The 23,240-nt window shown below is 42.2% G+C and overlaps 1 protein-coding gene across 4 annotated transcripts in view; it reads left to right on the top strand.

The window, feature by feature from the left end:
- CEP350 (centrosomal protein 350) overlaps nt 1–20,103 on the top strand; it is a 75,309-nt gene extending 55,206 nt beyond the window's left edge. For all 4 annotated transcript variants that reach the window (XM_065674051.1, XM_065674052.1, XM_065674050.1 and 1 more), the window contains 8 exons: nt 1,398–1,558; nt 1,993–2,132; nt 3,574–3,656; nt 4,337–6,411; nt 7,413–7,814; nt 7,902–8,048; nt 9,185–9,307; nt 15,993–20,103. In XM_065674051.1, coding sequence (XP_065530123.1) covers nt 1,398–1,558; nt 1,993–2,132; nt 3,574–3,656; nt 4,337–6,411; nt 7,413–7,814; nt 7,902–8,048; nt 9,185–9,307; nt 15,993–16,157 — 3,296 coding nt within the window. In that variant the 3' untranslated portion in view covers nt 16,158–20,103. The remainder of the gene's footprint in view (nt 1–1,397; nt 1,559–1,992; nt 2,133–3,573; nt 3,657–4,336; nt 6,412–7,412; nt 7,815–7,901; nt 8,049–9,184; nt 9,308–15,992) is intronic.
- The last annotated feature ends 3,137 nt before the right edge of the window (nt 20,104–23,240 follow it).

Raw genomic sequence — 23,240 nt, 5'->3', positions numbered from 1 at the left:
GTCATGGGAAATTTGATTAGCAAAATGTCGAGCTGTTCCTGCTTGCTGACCAGATAATACTGGTGACTTTATTTCTAGGATGTTCAGTAAAACAATTAATGATTATGAACATCCAAGCTTTTTGGTCCAGAAACATTGTAGGTAATATTGAGCATTATAAAAGCAAACCAGACAAGTTCCTTCTGAGGAGCTGTAGCTGCTGCTGTACAAGTGGGAGTGGGACATCAGCTGCTGGGAGGAGCTTCAGTAAGGCTATGTCAGATCAGTATTTTGGAGAGGTTTTAATACTTAAGTGTGGTAGCACCAATCTGGGACAAAGATCTCATTTTGCACTCTGTTGGTATACATTTTAAACAAGAAACAAGTGAACATAATCGGGTGTGCAGAAAAGAATAAGTAAAGAGACACTAAGTCAGTCTCTCTGTAAAGTCTGAGAGACTGAGAGATTATTACAGCAAAAACATCAAAAGTAGCAGAGTTACTGGTAGAATGGGGTTATCGTGCAGAGAATGGATCTAAGTATCTGGAGACAGTGTCCTAAGGGAAAAGAGGTAGAACATTATCATAACCAGGACTGGAAAACCAGGTTGCAGGGAGTTCTGGGGTTGGAAAGGAATGGAGATCGTATTAAAATTACTAAGAATAATCATTAAAGAAAAATAGTTTTCAGGTGGAAAACAGCTACAGTCAGTAATGGCATCATAGGAGGATCTGTAAAATTAAACTTGGAGCAAAGATAAGCCAAGTAGCTTTGTATAAGCTATTATTGAGCAGTCCATCACATGTCTAAGCTCAGTGCTACTCCCATTCACCCTGAATAAATTGTCATCCTGAAGCCTGACAACAGTGAAAAATCTCTGCATTGTTCAAACTGACTTTCCTTCCAGCAGTTGGTCGGCTCTCAATTTCATAGATGGATTTAGTCTACATGGCAAAAAATCTAAACGGGCCAGAAACCTGTTTTGCAGTCACTGAAGTGTGCCCTGCATCTTGAAACTCTGTACTGTGATTGTAAACAAATACTTTTATATATTTTTGATATGCATCTTTGAGTTGTCATATTTTTTTAATATGTCAGAAAAAAAAAAAATTTGGCAACAGCTGATATAAGCAGTTAATGAGGTAGCAGCATAAACATGGGTGGTTGATGTGAACAAGTTTGGGAACAAGTATTGTATCAGAGCCTTTCTCTTTTAAATAAGATGCAACTCTCATATGTTGTATACTAGTGTTATGAATCTGGGATCCTACTTTAAGAGACTTACTATGTTACCATGTTGACATTAAATTATTTGAGATTTTGCTTGGACCATATGTTCTATTTACTAAACTGTTTGCTTTGTTAAAACTGTTTTGTGAGGTGGAAGTTTGCAAAGACTAAAACTAAACTTTTTCAGAAACCACATCTGATCAAAGTGACATCGAAGGACGGATCAGGGCCCTGAAGGATGAACTGCGGAAAAGGAAGTCTGTAGTTTACCAGCTGAAAAAGGAACAGAAAAAAAGACAAAAGGAGAGACTGAAGGCCCAGGAAGCCAGTTTGATCAAACAACTGGAGGTTAGCAACAGTAGGAAGAAGGGTGACATGAAAGATCGTTAACCTTAGATAAACCATTACAGTATGGATGTTGTTGGCAGACTATACTATCAACAGCTATGAAAGACATGTTATTGTGATAGAAGTGTGCCTGTGTTATGAGTATTTAAACATTTTCAATAATGAACCACAGCCTTGAGGCAAAAATGCCATTCCCTTCTAAAATTTTTATCTTGAATAGGTTACTAGCAGTGCTCAGGAGGCTTATGTATGTTTATACGCATTAGTATCTGAGCCTAGGTTAAAGAGTGATTCACATGTAAATAATTTATTTATTTCTTTTAAGTATGGTATTCAGAGAAACCAAGTGTCTTCTTTATTAACTTAATAGGTTTTGATTACCAAATTGTAGTTGTGGTTTTGTAGACTGACAGCCATAACTTTTCCGTGTGCAGTCATATGATGAGTTTATCAAGAAGACTGAAGCAGAGCTGAGCCAAGATCTGGAGACATCACCAACAGCCAAACCTCAGATTAAAACTCCATCCTCAGCTGCTGCTGAAAAACCTAAGATCAAGGCACCACCACTCCATAGGTAACTGGGATTTATTCTTCTTTTTGAGAAACTGTGGTGAATACTGTTTTAGGAGAAACCATCAGTTCAGCAGAAACTTTAAACTCAAACAGATAACTGAAGCTTTAAACCATGAGTTTTAGCTTTTAGTTTAGAAACTGAACAGTATCCTGCTGACCTATTTGCTGGTCTTACTGGACCCAAAACAGGTAAGATGGACTGTCCTTGGAATTGTATGCGTTTCCCTTTTGTCCTGCCCAGCCTTTCAGGTCCTATTTTCAAGTTCTTTCTGAACATTTTTCAGTTGTGCAAGAATTGAGCCAAATGGTTTAGTGGATTACAAACCAGAAGATTTTTTTTTTCTCATTTTGGTCACTTCTTATGACCAGTATTATTGCTTGCAGCACTGTGTGAGGCAAACCATTCATCTTTGCAACTTAGAATCACAGAATCATAGAATAGTTAGGGTTGGAAAGGACCTCAAGATCATCTAGTTCCAACCCCCGTGCCATGGGCAGGGACACCTCACACTAAACCATCCCACACAAGGCTTCATCCAACTTGGCTTTGAACACCACCAGGGATGGAGCACTCACAACCTCCCTGGGCAACTGATTCCAGTGTCTCACCACCCTAACAGGAAAGAATTTCCTCCTTATATCCAATCTAAACTTCCCCTGTTTAAGTTTTAACCCGTTACCACTTGTCCTGTCACTACAGTCCCTGACGAAGAGTCCCTCCCCAGCATCCCTATAGGCCCCCTTCGGATACAGGAAGGCTGCTATGAGGTCTCCACGCAGCCTTCTCTTCTCCAGGCTGAACAGCCCCAACTTCCTCAGCCTGTCTTCATACGGGAGGTGCTCCAGTCCCCTGATCATCCTCGTGGCCCTCCTCTGGACTTGTTCCAGCAGTTCCATGTCCTTTTCATGTTGAGGACACCAGAACTGCACACAATACTCCAGGTGAGGTCTCACGAGAGCAGAGTAGAGGGGCAGGATCACCTCCTTCGACCTGCTGGTCATGCTCCTTTTGATGCAGCCCAGGATATGGTTGGCTTTCTGGGCTGCGAGCGCACACTGCTGGCTCATGTTCATTTTCTCATCGACCAGCACGTTCTTGGGTGTTAAAAGGCAGAGAATTCAACTGATTTCTGTGCTTCCTACTGTATCTTTAAGTGTTTTATTTTGTCCAGCAGATGGTGCAATTCTAGTGCATTCCAGTAAAACCCAAAATATTTAAAAAAAATTAATTTTCAGGACTTGTTGAGCTCTCCTCTGTGTCCCCATTCCTGTTTTCTAGGGTCACAGTATGGTGACAAAGCAAACTGCTTGTTATCATTGGTTTGGCCTTATAATCATAAATGCTTGCATTTCCACTTTTATCTATTCAAAAAAAGAAAAAAGACAAAGCAACACACTCTGGTAGTACCCATGATTCATGCAATTTTATTTTTCAAATTTAGGCCTGAGACAGCTAAGAACTGGAAATCACTGGCTGAATCAGAGCGATGCAAAGCATCTTTGGAATCCATTTCAGAACATGCAGGTACGTAACTGGAATCATCTGTACTACAGATGAAGATCTTGGAAGACTGTCTTTTAAAATTCTTTAAGCTTTTCCATGTTGATTCAGGAAGAGGTTTTAAGAGAATGCAGACTTCATAAAACAGTAGTGATCAAGCTATATATTTATTTAGTAGGCTTCTGGTTTCACTGTTTCCTGTATATTTGGCATTTAGTTTTACTCTGCTGAGGTTTATGTGAAACCATAATTAAGTGACAACCTTTTCCCTTTCTTTAATTTCTTGTTTATTTGTCACTTCAGGAGAGTAAGGAAACCAAAAATAATGAAGAATTTAGGAATAAGGTTTGGTTTTTGTAGATACTCTTCAATGTTTTGCTGTTGATCATTATCTAATAATAATCTACCATTCTAATATTGGTTGTATTTGCAGCTTGCAAATAAATAACTGAGCCCTTACCTCAGGGTCAGTGTTGTATGGCATTGTAAAACAGTGGTACAGGAACAGGATCAGAGAAAAAGTATTAGAAACCTGGAAGTAAAAGAATGTTGCTGGTGTTTATGGGACAGCTAGAAATACATGTTTCCAAGGCACCAGTTTGTAACTTCTTTAGCACAGAAACCTTGCTATTAATTTTGTTGCCTGTTGTTGCAGTTTTCCATTAGACAGTGCAACTGTAATTCACTTTTTATTTTCCTTCAAGATACTGGGTCATCAAAAACAGAGAGATCTATGTCTGTACACAGCAAGAAGGTGGCTATGACAGATCTTCATGGAGAAGAACCTTCTGGAATACCTTCCTCAGTTTTAATGTCACCAGGGCATTCCAGAACAGGATCTGGTGATTCCTTAGAAAATGTACCCTTATCATCTTTTCTCAAAGATGTGAAAGGCGTTAGCAGAATATCCCATGAGTCAGTGAACAACGTGGTAAATGCATCCAGTGATAAGTCTGCCTTCAGTTATAAATCTGAGATACAGGAATACTTGGAATACTTGAAGTCAGAGGAACATGAGATTGAAGGTTCTCATATTAAACCTTTGGAGAGTTCTGATGTCTTGTTGACATTAAGTAGTGAACAGGAGAGCTCAAAGGACATCCTTGCAAAGCAAGTCCTCTGTTCTGAAAATGAACACTCTCAGAAGGAACTGTTTAGTTTGGCTGTGGAAAGTCTTCACAATACGGAAAAAATCTTGGAACAGAGGCTGGCAAATAAACATGCTGTAACTGGCCAAAATACAGAAGAGTCTTCTTGCAAGCTCAGCAAATCTGCAGAGGAAAAAGGTTATCTGCTTTCAGAGCAACACTTTAGTGAAAAAGAGCCATCATACCTTGAAGACTTTGAAGGATCCACCTCCAGAAAACAAGCTTCAATTGAAGAACTGCTTCCTGGGGAGCGTTACAAAGATGACTTTGAAGCATCTCTTCTCTCCCCTAATGGGGAGTCACTGAGAGAGCGGTCACAGCACACACAGACCAGCAGAAGCAGATCCACCAGCCTTGGCAGTGATGGCGAAATCAGTGAATACCTCAGTGACAGGTCTCTCTCTCTCTCTGGCAGTGTGCATTCAGAGAGGTTATTAGAACTGAAGTCCCCAACAGAACTTATAAAAAATACTGAACGTAGAGATGTGGAGCAAGAACAGGCCCCTATTGAATCACCACTGTGGGCCTCTGTTTCGATCATAGAAGAAACAGACAGTTTGCCAGATTTCAACATTGGTGATAGAGTACTTGTGAGTAAAGTCCAACCTGGAACATTGCGATTCAAGGGTCTGACTAAATTTGCCAAAGGTTTTTGGGCTGGTGTGGAGTTGGATAAGCCTGAAGGGAACAACAGTGGAACTTATGATGGTATTAAATATTTCGATTGCAAAGAAAAGCATGGTATTTTTGCTCCTCCTCAAAAAATCTCTCACATTACAGAAAGTACCAATAGCCATTTAGACACAAGCAATGATGAAGATTCATTCTTCGATGATAGGCTGGAGAAGCAACACAAAGCCTACCAGAAAGACAGAGGAAGTTCCAAACCTGGGAAAGAGGATGAAAGCCAGAGCAGAGATACAACAAAGAGCTATTCCCAGGATAAAGGTCCTGCAGACACAGCTGTTTCAGAAGCCTCAGCTGAGGAAAGGCTTGATGAGAAGTTGTCTTCTAAAGCAAACAGCAAAAACATTTCTGTAGCTATTGAATCATTTACCCAAGAACAGTCAGTGGTGGATTATCTGAAGCATGTTGTAAAAGAGGAGGGCAGCCTTGCTCCTCTTATTTCTAGTGTTGCAGATGAGATTTCCACTGTTCAGTTGGATGACATCTCAGATTTCCTTTCTGAAAAACTGGAGAGGCAGAAGACACTGGGTGAAGAATGTGCTGAAAAGGTAGATGACCTCCTTCCTGGACTTGTGGAGAAGCCTGCAACTCCACTTCTGGATTTGCTGACAAAAGAAAAGAACCAGTTGGAAGCACAGCTTAGACTGCCACTTAGAGAAGAAGACAAGTCAAAAGACCAACTGGAAAGAGTCAGTTTGCTGACAGACAGTCTACTTAGAGATTTTGTAAAAGACACAGTTGATCAGTTACAGCAAATAAAGAAGGTCAGGAATGAGAAAATCCAGCTCAGCAACCAGGAGCTCTGTGATGTAAAACAGGAATACAGTACCCCATCCCAGCAGGTAGAAAAGCAAGTTCCTGATGGACTGAATAACTTTCTTCTGAGTTCCGAATTTGAAGATGAAAGAGAAGAACTTTCCTCTCCAGACATGTGTCCCAGACCAGTGAGTAGCATATGTCTTGCACTGTTTTTAAGTTAATCATTCCTTTGACTGATGATGATTGAATCTGAGGAATGCTGTGTGGCACCAGTTTGTTTTCTCCCAAGTTCTGTTGGATGATGTGGAGATTGTATGTATGTGTCTTGTCTCACATGTTTGTTCTTACGTATCCCAGTTCATGGCTTGTTTTGGTAGCCTTACAGGCCAAAAGACACATTTTGGCACATGAAGGTGAAAAATACCTTTACTAGCTTGCATTCTGCTTACACATTCAGTTTGTATTTAATCCTTACCTTCAGTTTTTACTCTAAAAATGGCAAAATGCAATAGACTGTTAACTTATCTCTGGTTATTCTTGATACAAAATAATGATCTCTAAACATAATTAGTTGCTCTAAAGGTCATTAAGATATCAGACTGCTCTATCCTCTGAACTAATATACCATGGGTAGTGGAAGTTCAGGCTTCCTCAGAACAATCATTAATGATACAGATACAGGGCTTGGCCTTTCTGCTGAGGATCCCAGTAAATCTGTCTGCTTTGCCATTGGTCTCAATATATTATCATCACAGGAAGCTTTGGCCCATTTCACCAGTGTGAGCACTGCTCAGTCACTGAAACAGCCATTGCCTGCTAAAAGCTTTTTAGGCTGTTGATTTAGGTCTGAGACTGCTGGTAAGAGAAGTAAGAAGTTGTATGTCACATTGCCAGTTTTTAAACCACTCAGCCTTTTATAAAGTGTTAAACATTAGGACAGACAGGGGACAGGATGCAGAGTCTTTTAAGCTCCGTAGGAACACTCTGAAAGCATTTCTTAAAAGTGGTAGAAACCCCAAGTATTTTAATCAAAACATCTTTAATTTTACAGTGGGATATTTATTATTTTCCCAACTATTTGTGCATATATTGCCAGTTACACAAGTAGGGTATTTAAAAATGTAAGCTGAGTTAGACAGGAGTGTGACACTGCTTTTATATTTAATCCGTGTCTCCTAATTCACAGGAGAGTCCAGTGTTTGGTGCCAGTGGTCAGGAAGAGCTTGCCAAGAGACTGGCAGAGCTGGAGCTCAATCGGGAGTTCCTGAGTGTGCTGGGAGATGATCAAGACTGGTTTGATGAGGACTATGGCCTGAGTTCCCGTAAGGTCCAGCAGAAGCAAGCTGAGGAACCAGCAGTGCTGCCCAAGGTAGAACCTCAGAAAGTGCCAACAAAGCCATGTGAGGAGCCTTTGGCGGTCCCGCATACTGCAGTGGAGGTGGAAATTATGGTGCATGCAGCAGCTGAGGAACTCTGGAAACTAAAGGAGCTGGGTCATGATCTTCAAAGTTTCAGCCTTCATACAGATCTTGATAGTACTCTCAAAGAGCAGGACACAGACACTATAAACAAACAGGTTTATAAGAAGGTACAGTCTTCAGACAGTTTATTACTGCCCTTTTAAAGTTTATCATGAACAACAGAAGCCTTAGCTTTTACTTCTTTTTTTCTTAAGGTGGTATTTGATTTAACAAGAGAGATCTTTGGGGAAATGTTTGCTGAGGATCCTAATCTAAATCAGCCTATTTGGATGAAACCATGTAGGATTGCATCTGCTTACTTTCGCCGAGTGAAAGATCCAAATGATCTGGATGAAATCAAGGTAGGAAGAAATCTTTGCATTTCAGGGAACGTGAGATGAAAAATCATTGTACTGGCACTTGCCTGAGTGTTAAAAGATCATACCAGGTGTATCCAGCAAGATATGAGCTGAGAAAACAAATGAGATTGCAAACCTGATAGGGAGTTAGTCAGAATGGTCCAGGTTTTTATTCAACATACTTGCTTCCCTGTCCTTTTGGCTGGTACTGGTTGCTTTTAAACCTTAGTCCTCTGTGCTGAACTGCCAGGATGACCTTGATTTTATAAAATTGGTATGCTGACAGTCTGCTGCTGTAGCAAATTTCAGTGGAACTCTGTATGGGCATTTTGGCATGGGTCCAAGAGTAGGGTTGGGCCAGATGGGATGAGCTGGATTTTTTTTGCTCAGACACACCTGTGCCAGCCTCTCTGAGGACAGTGGGAGTTTGTAGGAGGGACCCAGAAATTGACTAGTGAGGGCATTATGTATTTGGTACGCCGGAGGAGGTCTCCTGTTATCTGTGGTAGTGCTCAAGAAAGGACAAAACTCCAGAAGGCTAGAGCATGACTGGACCTAGGTTAAACTTGCAGGGCTAGACATTTGGAAAAAACTGTCTCTGAAAATGCACAACAAAGAACCTTCTGTACAGCTCATCAAGACACAAACAAAAATTTCAAACTATGAAGACTTCCTTCTCCCCCCACTCTCCTTGCCCCCCCTCCCCCACTTTGGAAGGTGTAACTGTATTTTGATTAAGATGCTGAAGATGCTGCCTGGAAAAGACAGAAATAGTGTCTAGATCACTCAGTTCAGAAAACTTTCTAGCATGGAGCAGAGGGGCTGGGGCACAGGACAAGGACACCAAACTCCCACCCTGCTTTTCTTTAGTATTCTCCCATAGAATGAATTGTCATCATCTGTTTGCTGTTGTGTTTAACTGAAAGTTTCTGTTATCAAGATTGTCACAGAAGTGGGTGTCATTCTCCACACACAAACACTTCTGGATTTAATAATTGTTCCACCTGTTCTGCCTCAAAAACTTTCACTCTAACTTCATGCATACACCCTGTGTCTCTTAGCTAAACAGAAAGGTACTTTGTGCATACATTTAATTTCTTAGGTCAAATGTGATAAATCTTACCTTTACTGTTCTGTAGAGCTTCATTGCAGCTGAAGTACTGAAGTTGTTCAGCCTCAGGAAGGAGCCTAATCACAAAACAGACTGGCAGAAGATGATGAAATTTGGGCGGAAGAAACGAGACCGAGTGGATCATATACTGGTCAGTGGATGAAAATAAGCAGTTATGTCAGATACTGTCCACCAGACTGAAGTGTGACATACAGTTGCATTTTTCAGTATTCAGCCATGCTGCTTAAAGAATCCAAAGTGTCCATGAGGTTGTGATAGGTGGTGTTTAATTTTAGAGAGCACCCTAATGACAAAAAACAGAAGTCTGGTGCCAGTAGGTGAAGTGAAGTGACTTTGAGTGAATTAGCTGTTCATGCCTGCTAGTTTGGCTGGGTTATAAATTTGCCTACTGCCAAAAGGTTAAAGCATGAATTCACAGAAGGAAACACTGAAATATTTGACTGAGAGTAAACCTTTTATTTGGGAAGGGAACATGTTTTTCTTCTTACTTTATTTTAAAATATTTTAATATTGAAGTAATATCACTCATTGGAGACAGTAACACAGAGAATTTGATAGGCCAGACTGCTAACCAGATTCAGCTGAAGTGTTGCAGAGTCATTGAGCTGGAACTGCAAAGACTTCAAAGAGATAGTATGGGACATGATAGTCCCTAGTAGAAGGTAACCAGTCTTGACAGATGGTACCCACAGCTGAGCATTTCCTCTAGTACTTGACATGAACTAATGAATGCAGCTGCCACTGCAGCAGAGACAGTTCAGTGTTAAAACTGCATAAGAGAGCGTGTCTGGCTGTGTACTAGTTTTTGAAAGTTACTTGTTGGCTTGTATTGCAGAATGATTAACATCTTTATTGGCTATAATGATAGTGAAGGTTCTGCTTGGGAATATGAGTCATCATTAACACTGTGCTTCACTTAATTATACCTGAAATGGATTCCACACACGTGCACGTATAAGTAACTTCGAGTCATGGGTCGTGTGGTCTTTTAATTGCCCATCAGTGGAAGGTTTCCAACACAGGCTTTTTCCCAGGGTTTTAATTGTGTGTAAATAGAATATCTATGTGTAGAACCTGCATATCATAGTACGTTTGACTTGGGGATATAAAGGCTATTAAAGCATGCACAAAAAGAGTCCTATGTTTAGATCCCTGAGAAAACTAATGGTACAACTTATTTACCAATTCCTAATTTCTTTGAACCATACCTAGAAAGAAAGGTTCCTGACTGGAAAAAATTGTTCTAACTAAAGGCATCCAAAGTGCTTCAAGTGGAACAAGTTCAGATGATCTGATCTGCAGCTTAGATGCAGACTCAGACATCAAGGATTAATGGAGCTCTGACAAGTTTGGCTTAATAAGTAATGTGTTTTATTTTGTTCTCACAAGAATATGGTAATAAAATTTTAGCTGAAGTCTGGGAATAACTCTGTGAAGGTTGCAGCAGTGGTTTAGGAATAAGGCTGTCCTGGTGGCATTGCTAGCAAATTCATACTGTAATGTGCGACGCTGTAAGAGAAACTTCTGACTGAAAATGTAAGGAGAGAGTGTTCAATTTATCTTACCTTGTTTTATAAAACAATTCTATAAAACATGAAGTATCTGGATAGCTTTCTCTGTCTCCTAGTGAGCCTCCAACTTGTGCTTAAGGTCATGAGTTCTGTGATAACACAAATCCTAGGTCGTGAGCAGATATACAGGCCTGTGCAAGATCTGCTACCTACCCCTTAGTAGTGGGTACACTCACGGCGTAGCGCTAAACAGAGAGGTCACTTTTGGAGTTTTACAAATCTTGTTCAAAGTATATTCAAGTAGTGCAACACAACAGTTTCCTGAAAGAGAAATCAAGGCTTTTTTTGTTAAGTTTAGGTGTTGTGGAAGCTTCTTTAGAAATCATAATAAAAAATGTTTTTGTGAAGATCTAGCCAATATACACCTCTTGCAATGTGCAGGAGATGTCACGTGTGTACATATGAGCCGATTGATTCTTCACATTCTTTTGCCACCTATAAAGACAAAGACTGTTAAAACATGATTTCTTTAAAGCAGAGGTAAACATTCTTAGGCTTCTGTTACTTGCACGTAAAATTTGAGCACAAGTCCTTCCCAGTTTCTTCATTTCCCCAAGCAAAACTGACTTTCAAATGAAAACATCCTTTTATAGTTTTCTACTGAGGCAACTATGCATTATTAGTTATTTCAGTGAGAGGGTTGAACACATCTGACTGTCCAGTACTGTCTGACCCACGAACTAGGCATGATTTAATTTATTCTGAAGGCACAGAAGCAAGTGCCAGGCTGTTCTGCCCAGCTTACTCTCTCACCGATTATCCCTGGATGTGTCTTTCTGGGTTTATTATACTACACCCAGCTCCCAGTGGTTCTCATCTCCACCAAGGATTCAGCCTTGTGGGGAAGGGGCAGGGCAGTAGAAGCAGCCTGTGCTGCATTGGTGCTTTTCTGTGATCTGGGTCCTGGGAGTGACTGCAGTCAGCCATCACACATGCTGGGAATGCATCTTGACTGCATTTGCACTTTTGTCTGTGCTTCCCTAGCATTGACACCAATATAGTTAGCCTTTTTTTTTTTTTTTTTTTTTAAAGCAACAGAAGTCTTCCTCTTACCCTTTTTTTGCAGCACTGTTAAGTTTGATCAGGCATTTTGGTCTTTAGAAGGCATTTATATTAGGATTTCTTAAGAGATCTTTCTCATCTGCTGGATAGTTGCTCCAGTTACTAACATTTAGAGCCAATCTTCAGTAAATAAGTAAGGGGAAGTTCTCATTTATGAGAAACTACTTTGTTTAAAATAAGGTTAAAGGAATGTTTAGGTATTTGCTTTCTTCTTCTTCTGTCCCTTCATGTTGCTGCCTTTATCCTGTGTATGCTGTCTGTGCTTTGTGGGAAAATCACAAATGTACACATAGGCTGAGGTGCTGCATTTCAGTTCATCAGGGCTGCCTTCATCTTTCAAAACCTCTGTTTAAGCTACAGCAAGAGCTCTGATATCTCCTCATTTAAGTTCAGGTGCTAACAATAGACTGTTTCCACTCCTTTATTTTTTCCATTTGTGTCTTCAGCCAAAAACTCCTGGTGCTGATCAGTTTGCATGGGGTTAGAACAAACTCTGCTATTGCTTTCCCTGCCACCCTCCCTTCCCTTTTATCCTGAGCTTGAGAAAGCAAAGCTCACATGATACTGCCAAGCCTATGTGTTTAGCTTTTGCACCTGAGAAGCCTGCCAATAGAGTGCTGAAAAGTGCTTGATCTTCTGACCTTTTGACTTAACATTTAAGATGTTTCTCTCTGTGCAGAAACTCTGTAACAAAGCAAAGCTGTTCCTATAAAGCTGGCTTAATGAGAAGGCCCACTTCTGTGGCACCTGAGGTCTAAACCCAAGGGGAATGTAATAGTTAATGAGAATCAAAGCCTGCTTGCATGCACACTCGAGGGTTTTAAGATTGCCAGACACTCGGAGAGCAAAAAGCTGTGCATCTGCTTGCCTTCCTGCTATTGATGTTCTCCCAAGGCACTAGTTTACATCTGCAATTTTACTCTCCTAAGTGATCCAGTCGTCAAATGTAGTTTAGTTTTCAGATATTAATGTTTTGAATGGGAACCTCCAGAAATCAAAACTTAGTAAGTTACTCTTTAAAGTGTCCTCCAGATTATATTATTTTAAGTGATGTCTTTGGGTACTGTAGCATTTAGGTAGTGGCCATCAGGGTCACACTATTTTGTTATCTCATGATTTTTCTTTTGTGTGCATGCCCCCTTGCTTTCCTTCTGTGTTAAAAAAAAAAAAAACCAAACACAGGAGTACCAAAAAAAAGTGCACATTAGAAAAAAACAGACATACAACGGCCTTCTGCATTGTGTTACTGTCTTTTCCTGCAGGATGGAATTCAGTTGCATTAAAACTTGTTCTCCTGACTTTGCCCAAATGCAGTTTCTCTTTGGTATAGAGAACTTCTCCGTATCAAATGTGTGGAGTTTTATTTTTGTCACAACAATGTGCAAGAGCTTACATGCTCTGCGTCTACTAAAGATAGTGCGAAGTCCATTTCCATCAAAGCTGTAATAGTCACCAAATACAAGCAAACTTCTAAGCAATGGAGAAAGTTGTTTGTGGTAATACAGCAAATGGGTCAAACCTTTCCCTGGCCAAGGAATTGCAACTGCTTTGGCTCAGATGTCTGCAGCTAAGGCTGCAAAACAGCACATCAGTTTCCATACAAGCTCTGAATACACTATATTCAGAACATACATACATATATACACACACACACACACACAAATTGCATATTCTTAGTTTTCCAGAACTACGATCGAGGAAGTCATAATGTCAAAGGAAATTGAGTATCTGAGAGGGGAGTGGCAGAGGCAAGAGAAAATTAATCACCAATACTGTTTTTCTTTCTTCATCTTATTACTGCTATTTAACAGCCAGCCCTTCTCTGCCTGGATCGTGTTGCCTTCTTCTCTCCTGTTTATATTTTTCCTCCTAGAGCACAGTAAAGGAATTGTCCCATCATGTTGTTGCAGGTGAAACAGAATAAACAGCACCCTAGTGTGGATCTTGGTATTGGGGTTTGCTGAAGGGCCAGTGTGATCAAAGCTTTTAGCCTGCTTGATTATTTTACTCACTCGTTTCCACACACCCCCAGCATTATATTCACAAGGTCTTGACTTTGCTTCCCAGCAGTGAGGTCACTGCTGGCCTGGTAGGGCCCAGCAGAAAATCTCACCACTGGTGTGGTGCCAGTGCTCCCAGTTACCAGTGTTGGGTGCCATCGGTCAAGGTCCCTGGGTATGCCCCAGCACTTATTTCCACCCACATCCATCATCTCCAGGATCTTCCCCCATTTCCAGGATCTTCCCTACAGCCAGGATCTTCCCCTTCACCCTTTGGGACCCCTGTTTTCTTTCCCAGACCACTTCTGCTTTTTGGGAACCTTTCTTTTTAGTACCACCACTTCTTTTTGTGACCCCAATATCTTGCTTTTCCTCATTTAAATAGTCCATGATGCAGACACACAGCACATGATAAGTCTCCAAATCAATGCTTTTATCTCATGCTTCTTTATTGATGGAAGGACCTGGGACACGCTGCTATTCTTTAGCCTAGTGTTTGTCAAAATTTACAGCCAGTACATAGCATTTGCAGGGAGCACAGTTCTGCTGCAGAGTTCAGAAGTCTGTTTCAGACATCCATGTCTATGCAAACTTAGACCCAATTGCCTGCTGCTTATTAGTATTAACTTTAAATTATTTTTCACCTACAGCAGTCATTCAAACTTTGATTGCCAATATTGTTGCTTCTTTCTTGTTAGTAAGAAGTGTAATGAAACCATTAATACCTCACCTTTGACAGCTATATAGGAAATGAGGGCTGTGCCAAAGAGGAGTGCTCACTGTGGTAACACAGATTTGTGAGCACATAGCATGACTCTTACAAAGCTCTTTGTAGGATGAAATCTCAGCTCCTCTCCTCAAGCTCTCTTAAGAGCAGGAGAAAGAAGCTGTCAGACTGAAACCACATGTACAACTAAGACCTTATGAGTGGCTACAAACCCTGAAGCAGTGCCGGTTCCCTGGGGTTCCCATAGCAGCATGATCTTGGGCTTCACACTGCGTTTGTGTTATTGAATCATCATTAGGCTACAGCAGCTGTCACCTTCCAAATGGCCAAATTTGTGGGTGGTTTAGCTTCAGGCAAAAGGAAGGGTTTTGGGGGTATAGCACTAGTACTCTCTTTAGACGATAACGTTTTCAGTATGTTTTAACCTTGTTTTGTCAGTGTCTGGGTGTCTGGCTCACTTACGTGGACATGTAAATGTATTTTCAGTTCAGCGTGCAGCAATTACAGTCAGAGGAGCTTTCTGCTGAAGCTGAGCAGGGAAAGAGCTTTCAGCAGGGTTTTTTTTTGTCATTTTAAATGAGTGATGTTTGCACCCACTCTTTTCTCAAGTGTTTGAGCTTTGTCAGGATGCGTCTGTAATACTGAAATGGTCACTAAGACAAATCTTTAGGAAGTTTAATCGGAAATGTCCAGTTTGGAGAGAGTCTTAATAAGACTGATTTGCTGAATGAAATTGCTTATTTCTGTCTGTTACTAAAACACCTATTTGCCAATGCCCAGTAAAACAGGATTTTGTTTGTCAACAGTTTAGGAATAGAAAGAAAGAAATATTTTTTGAGTTACTGTTTTAAATGTAATGGCACAAAATTCCACTTGTAATAATGCTGTCAAATCCAACAACGTATGGCATATTCTGTGCAAAGGGAGTTGTAATACTGTCATACAACACCTGCCAGCTTTTTGTTTTCCTATACAGAAGAACTGGAAAAATTATTTCCTTTAGTTTTTCTAATTATTATTCACATAAACTGAACTGCAGTAAAGTCTTTTCTTTTTCTCCTTACCCTGTTCAAGGCCCCTGCACAATTTCTTACCAGTTTAAGCTGTATGGAATCAGCTTCTTGCAAATAAACAATTAGGGATTTTTTAAATGGAGCTTCTGCTGCTGGCCAAGAGTATCTCATTAGCTGAGTTCTTTCAAATGAAAAACTTGTGCACAACCCCTTTAAAATGGGTACTACAGTGAAAGGTGGAAAGCATTCATACAGTGAAATAGCCTGGTTCAAACAGATCTGTGTTCATTTTGCTGTTCAAAGCATTTCCTGTAATCTCTTACAAAGACAGATATGTTGTTGGCAGATGTGTGCTGTTTTGGACTCTTTTTGGAGCTTTGCGGGGGTTACTGTCCTAAAGCAACAGAACTGTAATATTTGTATTGCCTTTCTACCCTCCAAGGTACAGGAACTTCATGAGGAAGAAGCGCAATGGGTGAACTATGACGAGGACGAACTGTGTGTAAAGATGCAGTTGGCAGACGGGATCTTTGAGGCCTTAATCAGAGACACTGTTGATGTGCTCAACCAGATAAATGAGAAACAGCGGAGACTGCTGCTTGTCTAACAGTGCTGAAAATAAACTTACAGCTGCTTAACCACTGAATCAGAAGCCAGCCTTTCTGACTCCTGACATACTCTCCACACTGCAAGCGCTGCCACTGGACTTCCTTCCATGTGTGGGGTTTAAAGGCAGTTCAGATGTGATTGAAAGAATCTGAATTTGCATCCGCTGCCACTAGAGACCTCGCACTGGATTTGGAACAAGCTGATTCGTCACTCGAGGCTGCACCAGGGAATGCTCAGTACTGTTTGTGTGCCAGTACAGTTATGTCACATAACTGTCAGCAGCTGTCTGGAGCCCTGGACTGGGGCTTTGACATATTCAGCTTGTTCTCTGAAAAGGTTGGGGTAAGTTGGAATACCTAGCTATTTTGCTGGAATGGCGGTTAGCCATCAGTATTCGCCTTGTCTTTAGAAATGTGAGTAGTTGGGAGAAGAAACGGTTTGGTCATGTTTTAGTCTTAAATGGAGACTTATCATACTGAACAGTGTTATAATCCTAACACCTCTTCTCCTGCAGCCAACCTTACCAATGTGCATCAGTTTCTTTTGCTCCAGAGCCAGTTTACTTCCCTTTTCTGTGAAGTTGGTCTTCACCTTTCTTCTGTGACATGGTGCCAAGTGTGGTGCCAGCCAGTCCAGGGTGATGATGTTGCTTTCTGCATTCAAGTAAAAAATTCTTGCTGCTTTTCCTGCATAACTTAGGCTTCAGTCCCAAGGTGGAGCAAGATAAAGGCTGCCTAATGTCAAGTGTTAAAGATGAGCCCATGGACAGCTTTCCTCCTACTGTGTAGCACTTCTCTTCCTAGAGCATCAGCTGCTCCCAGATAATGGATACTCAGGATTTTCTCAGGCATGAGACATGCAGGAGTGGGAGACTTTTCCTCACAAAAATTTGGCCTTCAATCCCTCAGCTTCCTCCCTTACTGTCACCCTAATAACTCGGAGAAGCTGTTACTTGAACAATTTAGAGAGCAGAGTGTATTCACCAAAGAAAGTGGTGTCTGGTGCTTTGACTGTCTGCATGTTTTGTGCTTGTGGGGTTTTTATTTATTTTCAGATAATTTATTAAGTGGATTATAGGAGAGTGTCCTGTGCGGTTGGCTGCACTGTCTTAGTTTTGAGACAGCCAAACTTGAGAAAGCATCTGTTCTGGAAAATTCCAGAGCCCTGTACTATTCACACAAAACCTCCAGCTTCTTGAGGCAAATACAGGGGGAAGGTGAGAAGAACCAAACCCCAATAACCAGGGGTGGGATGCAAAGGCAAGCACTAGGAATGAAGCTTCACCACACCTGGTTCAGAGACAGTGGAGAGTTGAGTGGGCTGAGCTTGAAAAAGCTCTGTTTCCTTCCTATCCCAGACCGTCTAGGCCATGGGCAGCGGTTACATGGTTGATTTGGTACTGGGTTCAACTGCAGCATCCTTCTGTTGAGTGCTGTTCCTAACCTGTTCCTCCCATTCTTGTGTTTTTCTTGGAGGAACACAGTGAATCTGGGGTCAAATGTTGATGCCTTAATAGTGCATGTCTGTGTTTGCTAATGTGGGACAAGACCCAGAGGAGTGTCACATTTTCCACACACACAGAAGTGCAGAAAGACATTTTGAAGTCCACAGAGGTGCCCCAAAGATGCTGCAGCCCACAATAGGTGTGGCAGGGAAATCTCTACTACTTGGTTCATCTGTTTGGTTCTTGGGCTTCCTTCTATGCATACCTCTGCTGGTGCTTGATTTTGTTTTCTTTTCCACTTTTTTTTGGGGGGGAGGGGAGCTATCATTGGAATATTTGCATTTTGCACAACGACACATAGCTGGTAATTCTTCAGGGACAGCACTGGGAAATGTTGGATTTGTCAGAGGTCCATGCAGATTCTCAGATGTAGTATTGCCAGCACCTCACTTGAGAGTTAATGGAGAGCCATATTGACGGGAGCTTAATGAGTGGAAGAACAATGAGGAGGTAATGGTGTATAGGAACACCTCCGAGAAGCATATGTGTGTCTCTCTTCCACTGTAGTGGCCCTTCTGGCTAACTGGAAATAAGTGGTCTTGGTGGAGCAGTGTTCAGGTTTCCCCCCTGCCTCCCCCTGCCCCCCCCCCCAAGTAATTCCTTTGTCCACATAAAATGTCATTGTGCTGAACCAAGAAACTCTTGACTGCTTAAGACAGAAGCAAACTGAAGCTGCTATGTTTAACCAGCATGGTGTCACTGACTGGGTCACCGCCTCAGATTCCCTTTCCTGGGTGTATCTCTTTCAATAGTGGGGATTGCTATTTTTATAGGTAGCAGTTACAGAAAGAAGGCAGAAACCTGCGGCATAGATTTATAGCTGGAGTATCAGAGAAACAAAGCTGGTTTCTGTTCTGTAGATACCATTGCAGGTGTCAGGAAGGTTGCCCTGCACCCCTGAAACATTTTGGCTGTCCTGCAGGGCTGGCATAGCTTTTCTGGGCTGCCCACCAGCAAGGAGAAGGCTGTACAGTTGGTCTGTGGTACCAGAGACCATTGGAGATCATGTGCCTGTGGTCTTGCTGGCTTGGGTAGCACTAGTTTAGTACCCTCAACACTAGTAGTAACTATTTTTGCAGCTGTTTGGGCAGAAGGAAGCTGTATCTATCTAATTAATGGCGTTACTCCTTTGCAAACATCTCTGTTTATTTTTGGTAGCAATCCTTGCTAGAAGCAACCCTAAAAAGACTTGAACGTACATGATTTACCTTCTCAATACCTCAAGTGTGTTGAGTTGCTTTGAGTTGAGTATATACTCAAGTGTGTTGAGTACCTGTAGACTGATGATTACCACGATGAAGAAATGGTCTATCTCTGTCGCAGCTGGTAGCAAGGAGGTATGGGGAAGCCTGGAGTCTCACAGACAGACTGAATTCTCTGTTTCTTTCTAATCCCTAACCTTCCCATTATAAAGAACAAGATGATATTTCTGGGTCCTGGTTATCTTGGTGCAACTACATTAGAAGATTCAAGGCTGAGACATTTTTCTGAGACCCTTAAGCTGTCTGGGGCAGTGGCCGTTGTCACTGGGGAGATGCAGTTCCCTCTTCAGAACGATCTTGGTGCCAGGTAGGAAAGCCCAGGCTTGTGAGGACAAGGAGTGTGGGTATCTGTCACAGCAGGATGCTCCCTGAGCCCAGCTGTGGAGTATCAGTACTTCTGCCTTTCAGAAAAGGCTTGTTGCTCACAGGGTGGAATGAGGGATTGAAAAATCCCGTCTTGTTCACTTTCCTTTCTTGAAAAAGTGTCCTTAGCTTTTTGCAATACTTGAATAAGTGTGTACCTACAGAAGATCTTCAGTAGCACAGTGATAGAGACCTTTTAAATGACTATTCTGGAAGGAGCTGCATGCAGTTCCAACTTTCATATCCCTTTGCTACCTTGAGAATATTAGAAAATAAAGTACTTTTCAGCAGAACAACAGTTGACTCTTATAATGTATTTAGTGCATCTGAAGTGTTTACAGATCAACTAAAACAGAGAAAAGCAAGCTGTTGAACTTTCTTGTAATTTAAATGTTAAATGCAAAATTATATACAGATGAAAGAAGAATACTGTAATTAACCTGCATTTACTATTTTTTTCCCCTGACTTTGCAGAGCCTTTTGATACACATTTGCAAAGCTGCCTTTTGGGAGGCTCCATCTCCCTGTGTACTGTGTTGTGGAGATGCTGAAAAGAAGCCTGTTTACTGTGTATGTGTAAATAACCTGGTAACTTGGGTTTTGGGCCAGTTTCAGCTAATGTTCACATCCAGAGCAGCTTTGCACAGTAGACAGACCCAAGGATGTGGAGGGGTTTTGTTTGTTGGGGCTTTTTTTGTAATTAAGAACTGTAAAATAACCAGGGTGCTCCCTGTGTACACCAGTGTAAATATCTTTGGTAACTGAAATGTACTTTAAGAGAACAAAATCTGTAAATAAACTGATTTATAAATTAATCTTGTTTCCTGGTTCTTTATAAAATGGAGCTTTATAATTACCTAAATGGTTGCTAATTCTTACAGTGTCCTGGAAATCATCTGTTGTCATTCCCTTTTCTGTCTGATGCCATACTTGGGATGCCAATCACAGTCCACAGAATCCCATTAGAGTTGCCTTAATTAAAACTTGTAGCATTATTAGATATTTCCTTATTTTTAAAGCTGAGTGTTGATAGAAGTAAAACCAGAAAATACTATTGCGTAATCATTGCAGGAGTGTGCTGCATAATCTCTGTAAGTAAAATTACTCCTTGGACATATTTATTTAAAACAGGTTTTTAAAACTCAAGGTTTAAAACACTGGGGGGGGGGGTTAGCTATTTTTATGCAAAACAACCATCTTGGAATTAAATTCTTCAGAGTCTCGATCTTACTTTGGATCCCTCAGGCTCCTAAATTGCTACAGCTGTATAAAGCTGCTGTTACCAGCACTGATCACTTCTTCACTGGGGGGGCAAATGTTGCTCCTTGGAAACTTCATGTATTGGTGGAACTTTGCTAAAACTTTGCTGTTTTCTCTCCAAAAAAGCAAACTAACAAAAAAAAAAAAAGAAAACACACAACTATGCTTTAACATGTGAAAGGTCACAGAGCTCTCTAACAAGACTGCCTAACACTTCCAGTGCCAAATCAGAGGCATGCACGCAGGTGGTGAGCAAGGGGCGGTGTGAAATGTGTAAGGCCAGGACTAAGTGTGTTTAAGTCTCCTCATGCCTACAGCTGCTACTGCTCCTGTACTTCAGGTGCATTTTGGTATCATTTATTAATGTACAGCCCAGCAGAAAAGGCTTTGCTTTCTGTTCACTACAGACATCTACAAAACCCAACATTGATCTTTCCCACTTTGCTAGAAAAAGTACGCTGCTTTCCAGCTGTGTAGCAGTCTTCTCCTCACCACTCTTCTCTACCTGGGCAAGACGTGTGCATTTAAATGGGGGGAAAACAAAGCCTCTGCAAAGGCATTACTCTGTGCTGAGCAGTTGTTTGCTCTTTCCTTTTCCTTAAGAGAGGTACCTCATCCTGGAGGAGGACTTGCTGCACTCAGACTTCCATCACGAAAGGAGCTTTGCTTCAGTCCTGCAGTGCCAGTAGCAGTAATCCTCAGCAGAGCATGCCGGGAACACCATCCACAACCTTCATACAGAGAAACACGTCACAGCCCTCTGAGCTCTGGGGTTGAACCAGCCAAGGCCCAGCAGGTGGGTTGTTTGATGGCCAAAGCACTGTAACAAAGTGGTGCTGCAGCTTCTGTGCTCATTACTGAGCAGCAGGGGAGCATCCGTGTCCCTACTTTTCCCACCCTGTAATGATTTTTCTCCATGAGTTCTCATTTTCAGACACTGATCTATTTGCAGCCATCAGCATCCATCCCTGGAAGTGGCTTAGAGTGCATTTCACATTGAGGAGAAAAAAAAAATGATCTGTGCTCTCTGGCTAAAGAACTGGCTTCCCTTTAAAATGGCTCAAGTGGTGGGAATGCTGCCAGGGCACCGCTACTGCTGTCCTTGCTCAGGATGCCCAGTAATCAGCTTGATGAAGGCTCTGACTTCCTCATTTGCAAGTCTACATTGCTTTACTTGGGCACTGCCTTTCTACAGTGGTGTTTGTGCAACTTTTCCCTGAACCCTTCAAGTGCAGCTGCCTTTGACAGCCATTTCACCCATGGACTGGTGAAACTCCTGGGTTGGGCAATAGCAGGCAGCCGCGTCCTGATGGCACGCAGGATTGAGTGGGACTGTTCTGGTGCCTCCCTTTCCAGATGCCACCCCTCCCAGGTGCCTCCCCGGGGAGGTGGTGCCAGCTGCAGCCATCCCACGTCCTAAAAACGCCTGGCAGAGTGCTGGAGCACTTGAAATGTTGACTCTGCTCTGGATGTCGCTGTGCCCTGCCTAGCACAAGGGCTTTTGCAATGGCTGGGCTCTCATTAACACAGCCCTTAGAAGAAAAGGAGCTGGTGGGGAGCTGCTGAAGGCCGGCAGCTCTCTTCATCATGCAGGAAGGACAGGAGGGGGGCTGCTGCACTGCTGGCACCCAGCCCAGAGCACGGGCCATTGGCAGGCAGGAATGCAGATGAGATGTAATGGAGTTTGAAAGCTTAGGACACTCTGGGATGTGGGTCCTGTGGGGGAGGGAAAAACACCCTGTGAGGTCTGGAAACTGGAGCAAACAAAACCTATAGCCCCAACCCTGTGCTTTCCTGCCTTCTCCTAAATAAGATCCTAAGGAAATTCGGGGAAAAAAAGGGAATAGAGCTGTCAGGGGGCAGCACCTCAAATCAGGAGGGTGAGGTTTGGGCAGGAGCATAGCAGGCACACTTGAGGTGAAAATGCCTTCTTTTGCCTGCTGAGTATGCTGTGTGAGGATGGCCTGGAGCAGGTCTGGTTTGTTTCTGCTCTGAATGTTTCTCTTGGCCCCAGTTTTCCAGCCCTTTACTGCAGCTGTGCAAGATCTGCCATGTCCCCTGGGCTGTGCTCCCTCCACAGTGTTGGTTTCCGGTGGCTTCCTTTTGCAGGCTGGCTTGTCTGTCACTGCCCTATGCTGACTCAAAGCAGGGTTTCATCTATGAGTTTGTTGGAGGTGGAATTAACCCCAGTTCCGGGGGTGTCCCTCAAAGATTCTTCCTTTCTTCCAGCAAAATAAAGGAGGCTGCAAGAGATCCTGCCCTTCGTGTTTGGCTTGAGATGCTCAGCAAGGACACAAGGAGTCCAGTGTCTGTGTCCTGCCGCCTTGCTCTGCAGAGGCGATGGAGGAGCCAGTGCTGCCCAGTGAAACTCTGATTGGGTACACCAGTTCTTGATAGGTGAGACCTTGCTTACGTTGCAGGACTACTGCCACATCAAGAGAGGAGTGCTCCATTGTCATCTGTGTGGTATTCTCAGTTTCATGAGCTGCAATTAAGCTAGCTGCCAAATAATGATGTGGCAAATCTGGGCGGTGTGGCCTCCTCCGATCTGCTCCTGGAAGCTGGGCAGATGAGCTAGAGAGGATGACATCTGCTCCGTGCATCCTGGGTCATCGTGATGATTTATGACTTTAAATAGATCTTAAATTTGCAGGTAAAACATTTCCTACCCAGACATACCAAAGACAGCACT

Source organism: Lathamus discolor, chromosome 3 (genome assembly GCF_037157495.1).
Source record: "Lathamus discolor isolate bLatDis1 chromosome 3, bLatDis1.hap1, whole genome shotgun sequence".
NCBI lineage: Eukaryota > Metazoa > Chordata > Aves > Psittaciformes > Psittacidae > Lathamus > Lathamus discolor.
The sequence above is the reverse complement of the archived record's forward strand: the minus strand, read 5'-3'. Positions and strand labels throughout refer to the sequence as shown.